The sequence below is a fragment of the Ipomoea triloba genome, chromosome 10 (genome assembly GCF_003576645.1).
Source record: "Ipomoea triloba cultivar NCNSP0323 chromosome 10, ASM357664v1".
Classification (NCBI taxonomy): Eukaryota; Viridiplantae; Streptophyta; class Magnoliopsida; order Solanales; family Convolvulaceae; genus Ipomoea; species Ipomoea triloba.
Genome location: NC_044925.1, coordinates 21,860,516 through 21,869,182, shown reverse-complemented (window position 1 = coordinate 21,869,182; position 8,667 = coordinate 21,860,516). Strand labels below are relative to the sequence as shown.

General features: G+C 33.5%; 1 protein-coding gene across 1 annotated transcript; it reads left to right on the top strand.

The window, feature by feature from the left end:
• The first annotated feature begins 3,401 nt into the window (after positions 1-3,401).
• On the top strand, positions 3,402-6,645 carry LOC116031421 (mitogen-activated protein kinase homolog MMK2-like). The gene is made up of 6 exons (XM_031273624.1): positions 3,402-3,738; positions 3,990-4,119; positions 4,237-4,374; positions 5,099-5,431; positions 5,749-5,932; positions 6,018-6,645. Exons 1-6 carry the CDS (start codon positions 3,569-3,571, stop codon positions 6,188-6,190), a joined length of 1,128 nt encoding a protein of 375 aa, XP_031129484.1. The 5' UTR covers positions 3,402-3,568; the 3' UTR covers positions 6,191-6,645.
• Positions 6,646-8,667: the final 2,022 nt, after the last annotated feature.

Here is an 8,667-nt window from a genome sequence, read left to right as displayed (position 1 = left end):
TCATGAATACTGTTATACTGGAATAGAGTGGGGTCATCATCTCGTTCTGGTCAATTCTAGACTTTTCTACGCTTTCTCTGCAATTTCTGGTGCTTTCTTTTTATATCAAATTCCAATTTTGCCCTACTGTTAATGATGAATGCATTTGTTTCACAATCAGGCAGTTATTTCACTTGTTTGTAAAGAAGCATTTTAATAAAATTAACCGGGTGTTTCGTGTGGGAGGGAATTACAATCGCATTCCCACAAAATTTTCACATAATTCTAAAGGTAAGTACTCATTCATTTAGTTAAAAGTCATTCATTTGGTTGAAATGAATTGTAATTTTGCGGAATTGAAAATTCTCTCATTTTCATCGAATTAGAACCTCATTCCCCCATTAGATTTTTCAATTCCATGAATTTTAGGGAAAAAAATTAACTTTGAGACAAAATTACCCCTTTTTTTTTAACCTACAATTGATGTTTCGACTCTCTCTTTCGATTATAGCATGTCTTCTTTTCTATTCTCAACACATAACATCAATCAGTAAGACAACTTCAATCAAATATATTTTTTCAAAAATCCATTATCTATTTTATTGCTTTCGTTATATAATTCTAAAGTTTATTTACATCGCGTTACATAAATTTTCAAAAGTAAAATTTGAATTTGGTTATTTAGGAGGAGGAGGAGGACATTTTAAATTTTATACTGCTTATTCCCTTTCAATTCTTATGTATATCAACATTGGAATTGAAATTTCTAGTAATTATATTCCTGCAAACCAAACACCGTAATTTAAATTACTACTTTATTCCTACATTATTCATCTCCTATGAAATTGAAATTCTTTTCTCACCTAATTTCCTCCATCCAATCAAATGCACCGTAAGGGAGTGTTTTAGTGTTTAGTTCGGATATGAGAATCAAAATTTGAATGCGAATCAAATACTTGGTAATGGTAATAGATTTTGGTGAAAGTATTTTGCGTGTTTGGTAGTAGGGTGGAATTGGCCGGAATGATTACCAATATTGATGTTTGGTTGTGTATGACCTATAATGGGAATAAATGTTTTAAAAATACAAAAATAAAAATTAAAACAATTGATCCTAATATAATGGCATCCAAAACATCAATATGAGCAAAAAATCAAAACAAAATAAAAAAGTATTAATCCAAACTTAAAAATTAGATTACTAATAAGATAGAATGATACCCCTTTTTAATTAGGGATGAAATTTTTAATTAAAGGGATAATCAAATCCCATAATTGTGTTTTAAAAAGTTGACAATCAAACACTAACTATGATTTTCTTCCCATTTCTAATGTGTAAATTCATAAACCAAACACAACCTAATTGTTTATTGTTGGCATGTATAAAGACATCTAAGGGTATGGATATATTTAATAATAATAATTTAATAATTATATTTAATAAATAATAGCAACAAATTAATGAATTGATTTATACAAATAAATAAAATAATTTCTTTTCATTTATAATGTAATAATTTTAATATATTTTTATCTAATTATTTTCATAAATAATAGAGAAATTTACATTTAGTCCATGAGTTAAATTCATAGTGACCACTTCATTAAGTTATAACCATAATAATGTAATTCGTATTTTATTCATTACTTATTCCTAAAGTGGTGCCATTGGTCGTTGATGTTAGGGATTTATAGACATTGTTAAATCTTATGACAATTATATAAAAACAAACCCCAAGCTAGTATAAAAATGAAAGTTATTCCAATTATAATTTCAAACATAATTGTAAAATTTCTCTTCCTTTTACGCTGCATAGCACTAAAAGATGAAGGGACAAATTTGCAGTGACACCATTTCTCAGTGACCCATAGTAACAAAATGGTTCTAAGGATTCTAGCCAAAACAACGAGCTGAGCTCCGACGATGATTCTCTTCTTCTCTTTGACCATTCTTCTTTGAATTGCCGCCATTGATGTCAATATTTTAGTGATGAATGAATAGTAGCGACGATGAAATTCCCACGATCTCGAATGAAGACACAATGAATGACAAGCTATGACAATTCTTTAATTTTATTTTTGACAATCTTTAGTTCCAAACTTCTCTCTACTACAAATTTGACTTTCTCCTTTCATTTGTTTTGTTGTTGACCAAGTTATCGCCAAATTTCATTGCTGCCAAGCTACGCTATTGCTGGTTTCGATCTATTGACATTAGCCACCACTAAACATTTTCCTCACCAATGTCATAGCTAGGTTTTCTCTACTGCATTGCACTAATAGGAATAGAAGGAATGGATTAGGTCATTGGTGTGGATTTGGGTAACACGAATTTAGTTTGAATTGGGACTTTTTGTTTGATTTGTCCATTCTTGTAAATTGGCCCCCAAATATTTGATATATGCTTTCAATTGAGTCATTTTTTTCGTACAATTAAGTCCAAATTCATAGGATTTAATTTTATTTTCTATTCAATAAATGTCATAAGCACATAGGTATAAAATAATATAATGCTAATAAACATCAAATTGGACCATTTAAATTATAATAAGCCTATAAATTGGTTAGATTTTATTTACTCTAAAAATATTTTGTAATTTTCATAATTATTGCCTCCATGTTAAAATCATTATTATGTCTCGCTGTTAAACATGTTGTATAAATGATTTATTGTATATTCTTCACGTGAATAGTGTATTAACACCAATTATTGCACAATTTGTACTATTTTATTAGGAACTCCACAAAAAATTCATATCATTTTGTCCAGTTACTTTGTCATCAATACTACAGCGAGGAAAATGAGGCCATGAAGGTATTATATTGGCTGCAATGCTTTGCACACCGACCTGGCGACCCCCGTAATGCTCTATAAGTAAAACATTTGATGCTTTACATACGCACCATGACAAACTTAGGTTTTATGCATGCATGATGCACATCCCTCAACATGTTTCATGCATTGGTTTGAATTTAGCACTTCTTGTGACAACTTTATTAGGTGTCTCACATACCCCTCAACGCTCCATCCAATAAGTACCGGTGTCCACTTTTATGCACTCCTTTGTGTTTTGCACATCATCAATTATAAGTGCATGTTTTATGCACTAACATCTTCATCAGAATCACATGCATAGTGTTCACCGTATAAACTTTATTAAATACAAACTCAAACACATTAATATAATCTAGCAGGTTATTATTGTCATGAATGATGCACCCCAAGCATGTGACACTTATCTTAACTTGTAATAATATTTGGTATGGAATTTTTTTGTGCAAATATAGAATACATTCCAATTTAAAATTATATCTAAACACGGATAAAGTCCTTGAATGAGACAGAAAAATGAAGTACGCCGTATATATAGTAAGAATTCTTTTTTGGTTTTTGGCCAAGTGACTAAGTCAGTCTACTTTATTTCACGGGATATTCAAAACCGCGTTTACAGAATCACAGGTTCAAAACCAAACAGACCCTAAAGTAATTCAAACCTCATAGAAAATCCGATCCCAGCAGTTCCGACGATCTCAGCTTCGGCGCCGCCCATTTCCGGCGGACCTTTATTAGCTTCCACGGTTTAACCTCATGGCAACAGAAACCAGCTCAGCTTCTTCCAATGCCACAAACATTAGAGGCGTTCCCACTCATGGCGGCCGCTACGTTCGCTACAATCTTTACGGCAACTTATTCGAAGTTTCGAGTAAATATGTTCCCCCCATTCGCCCCATCGGTCGCGGCGCTTATGGCCTTGTCTGGTAAACAAATAGCACTACAAGTATATGCGTGCATATGTATAAACATTGATTGTAATGTTTGTGTGTTTTTATTGTAAAAGTTGAAGTAAATGCTTCTGAGATGACTACAGGTGGCTTAATATGAAATATGAAGTTGAAGCATAGTGTTGTAGGGATTTTGTTTTCTACTCGAGTTGACTTGGTTGATCTATGACTAAGTATAGCCAGATTTTAGGTTTAGCTTTAGTAGATTAATAATTTTTATCTTGCAGTGCGGCGGTGAATTCAGAAACCCGAGAGGAAGTGGCTATTAAGAAAATTGGCAATGCCTTTGATAATAGAATTGATGCTAAGAGGACTTTGAGGGAAATTAAGTTACTAAGGCACATGGATCACGAAAATGTGAGTTTTACATATTTATTTTTGTTTGGATTAGTTTATTGGACATAATTAAAGACTTTCCTTTTTTGGATTTAGCATCAAATTTGGATTAATATTCACTTTTTGTTGGGTATTCAGATTGTTGCAATTAAGGATATCATAAGGCCGCCAAAGAAAGATGCTTTTAATGATGTGTATATTGTTTATGAGTTGATGGATACTGACCTTCATCAAATCATACGTTCTGATCAGCCTTTAACAAATGATCACTGTCAGGTATGTCTCTTAGTCTGTTACTTGACTCTTTGTTGTGAACAATTTGCATTGATTGACAACTAATTGTTCTTTCATCACTTTTATTAGCAGACAGAAGTGATTACATTTAGACAAAAAATATTTTCTTCTTTGTTGGTCATCTTTGCTGTGTAAATATGATTATTCAGATGCAGTGGATTAGAAACAATTATAATGTCTGGCTCTTGATACTGAGGAAAAATTGTATGTTGGACATTTTATAGGGTTGAGAAGTGGGGGGAAATTCAACAAAGAAAACCAAAATGAAGATGTGTTTGATTGTGGAATTAGAAGAATGGTAATTTATCATGTGTATTGAGTGTCAATATCACAGTAACGGTTGTAGTTCTGAGCCAAATTTCTTATTTTGTTGCTATCCTTTCATGGATAGCGGAAACTATTGTTGCTGTTATGGAAATTTCCAGCCTCTATCAATGTATCAATGCCTCAATGGTTTAAGCTTCTTTAATTGTGTGTCTGTCTATACACACACATACACACACACACCTTTCTTTCTTTCATTTTGTTATATTTGACGGGGGGAAATGTGATTTGAAGCCAGGATTAACGCCTATAATGGGGCCTAGTTTACCATTAAGCTAAACCTCAAACACCTGTTTCTTCAATATGTATCATTTTGGCATGTGGTTTTATCCTCTGGCTCAAATTAGTTCCTGAGACTGACAAAATTTGATGAACTTTGCAGTACTTTATGTACCAGCTCTTAAGAGGACTGAAGTATGTGCACTCCGCAAATGTGTTGCATCGTGACCTGAAGCCCAGCAATTTGCTTCTTAATTCAAATTGTGACCTAAAGATAGGAGACTTTGGTTTGGCAAGGACAACATCAGAAACAGATTTCATGACTGAGTATGTTGTCACTCGCTGGTACCGAGCACCTGAACTGCTCCTTAACTGTTCTGAATACACTGCTGCAATTGATGTTTGGTCTGTTGGGTGTATTTTTGGTGAAATAATGACCAGAGAACCTTTATTCCCTGGCAAAGATTATGTCCATCAGCTGAGACTTATCACTGAGGTAATGTGTTTGGAGTTTATCATTAGACTAATATAATGAGAGTGAAACAAATTGCTATTCTGATGCAGACCCTTTAGTCATCCTGGCTTGGATCATCGGTTATTGTTCCATTAACTGATTTTTTTTGGCTTGTTCAATGATCAGAATGGCATACTTGGGTTGAGAAAAACCAATATAAGAAATGAGAGACGAGTGAATAGAGAGATATAGGGAATTACAGAAGACCTGGTTCTATTTTTGTTCTTTCCCGCTAGCTATATATTCATTTTGTTTACCCTGTTCCTGATGCGTCTCCTTTTGCTTCATCTGTCTAAAAGCTCTTAGGATCACCTGATGATGCCAGCCTTAGATTTCTGCGAAGCGATAACGCACGAAGATATGTCAAACAGCTTCCCCAGTACCCTAGGCAACAATTTAAAGCAAGATTTCCAAATATGTCTCCTTTGGCTATTGATTTGCTAGAAAAAATGCTTGTCTTTGATCCCAATAGAAGAATTACAGGTAAGCATCTGTGATTTACTCTTCATAAAAGTTCAGTGCTTCTAATTAATGTATGTTTGATAATATAATCTTGATATTCATGCAGTTGATGAAGCACTTAGTCATCCGTTTTTGTCATCTCTTCATGATATCAACGATGAGCCAGTCTGCCCTAGGCCCTTCTGGTTCGATTTTGAGGAGCCTTCATTCAATGAAGATAACATCAAGGAACTCATCTGGAAGGAGTCCGTTAAATTTAATCCGCATCCAGTGGAGTAGCATGTGCAATTATCGTATAAATACTGAGAACTAGCTTTGTTCAATTCTTGAGTACAAGATTTGTGACAATTGCTCGTGGAACATATAATTTCCAAGTCGCTGGCTAGAATTGGAAAGTGATAGAATATATGAGAGGACTCGTTATGCAAACCTGATATCGTGGCTGGAAGCTAGTCCAAGGTATGGCGCAGTTGGTAGTAGTTCATAGCCTGATATTGCAGCTGGAAGCTAGTGCAAGATATGGTGCAGTTGGTAGTTGTTCCCATTGTTTTGTTGTTACTATGTTGGCCTTTGTATTTCCTCGTATATACAGACAATAATGTTGCAATGATCTATGTTTATGTAAAAGCAACAACATTTGTTGTTGATAAATTCCTATCTAGATGACTAGATCTTAGCCAAACTGTGACACTCTTTTAGACAGTTTGGAAAAATTCCAGATTGTGTTGTTTCCATCTCTGGCTTCATTTCATTTAGAGTGAAAAATTAGACATCCCATGATAGTGGTTAAGGAAAAGAATCAATTAATACATGACTTATTACTTGTAGTTGTGGGTAAGATGTGAAGTTCTAAAATTGAAGGACAAATAATATAAAATTGTACTCACAACATTTTTAGAAATTTCATAAAAATCACGGTCTTTTAATAATTGAAATATCTATTTAACTCTTATGTTTTTTTGTCTAGTAATTAAATTTTACTTATTGAGGTTATACCCTCGATTCAATAGGCCTATACCATTTGGTTTGGCTTACTAAGAATAGTCCAAGGAGTAGGAAAGTGGAAAGGTCGCGAATAGCTAAAAAGTATACACTGAATGACTTATAAAACATTTTGGCCCTTGACGAGGTGTAGGATGACTTGGTAGAATTACTAACAACGTAACTTGGTCAACAAAACATTTTGACCCTTGACGAGGTGTAGGTGAGCTACTCTCTTGAAGAGTTGTTGATGTATTTTCACTTTTGGGCAAGTGCAAAGTGTGATCGTAGAGAAAAGTAACATAATAGCTATCAAAATTCATCATTCTCCATTTTTTCTATGTGTCTTATCAAATACTTTGTATATATCATTAATGATAAAAGAAAGAATTTGACACTTTTATGAGCGACTCTTGCACACTTTAGTTAATTTTTCTTCTTGGCATCTTTCACCGCTAGGCAATGGTAGTTAAAAGTAGAGAGAGAGAAAAAATCATCTAAAGCCATTTTCATGTACAAGAAGCTTGTTCTTTAATGAAGAAGTAAGCTTCAAATATTAAGTATTTCTCCATCTTTCCTCATATGTATGATTTATACATAGCTCATTTTATTACTCCAAATCTTGTTCATCAACACAAAACTAATTCCTTCAACTAAGCTAATTAATATGGACATTAACCTGAATATGTTAGGCGGAGTCAATAAAACTCAATATTACCTTATCTTATTTTTGTTCATTTTTAACTTATACTCCTTGCCACCAAATTCTTTATTTCTCAATTTCCACTTAAGTTTTAAGAAAGCGTCATTATAACATAAATAAAGGAATATAGATTTAAAAGAAAATATCTTTAAACTTATACAAAAAAAAAATGCAATTAGACTTCAATTCTCCACTCAAAAAGTATACAATCAAATCATGAATCCCTCTATCATACAAAAAATGTAATAGCTATTAATTAAATAAAGGTGGAATAAATTACCATAAAGTCATTGCCCGATATGATATTTGAGATAAGGTAAATCATGGTAACTCAATGACTCAGCAGATAGAGCCAAATATCGGTGGGCACAAGGGTATTTGAGATCAATGACTCAGTAGATGGAGTCAAATACGGGTGCTCACAAAGGATTTGTCCACTTGAATTTGGGCATAATCCCCACAGTACCACTGCGAACCTTAATCTCTTTTTCCAAATACTATCTACTGAACCAATGAACTAAGCCTGTGCGGGCTGCATTAATCATTCTCTATAACAAAATAACTTCACGTTTTCTATAACACAACATACGGATAGGATTACACGAAACACATACATAAAATTACTATACAAGAGTATGTAGTCTAAGACATGTTCAAAGCCATTAAATTAATTGTTATTGTATCATGATGGGTTTGAACGTTGGGAAGAAGTGGAGGAGAGGATGGCTGCAAGTGAATGAAATGCTTTTGCTGCAATCCTCATCTTGATTTGGCCTCTTTTGGGGATAAGCCTTCTTCTTGTCCTGATGAATAATTCAGTGCCCACTAATAACCTTGCTGTTGAACCCTCACTAACCTTGCTCTTCATCTTCCTCTGCATCTTATCTGCACTTTCATGGTACAATATGCTGATGAGGGGTTTATATAGAAGAAAAAATATTTTTAAATAATTAAAAAGAAAAAAAAGTATAAAATTCAACGACAAATGGAGCATCGGTTACCATCCTATGGTGTTAGGTTCCTCAGGCAAGTAGGCAAGACAGTGGGGTGCCATGACAGCTAAAAGAAATTT

Excerpts from the sequence above, each read along its gene's own strand:
- LOC116031421 (XM_031273624.1), top strand. The coding sequence starts at position 3,569 with ATGGCAACAGAAACCAGCTCAGCTTCTTCCAATGCCACAAACATTAGA. Across the intron at positions 3,739-3,989 it reads GGCGCTTATGGCCTTGTCTG|TGCGGCGGTGAATTCAGAAA; the intron begins GTAAACAAATAG and ends TTTATCTTGCAG. Across the intron at positions 4,375-5,098 it reads TAACAAATGATCACTGTCAG|TACTTTATGTACCAGCTCTT; the intron begins GTATGTCTCTTA and ends TGAACTTTGCAG.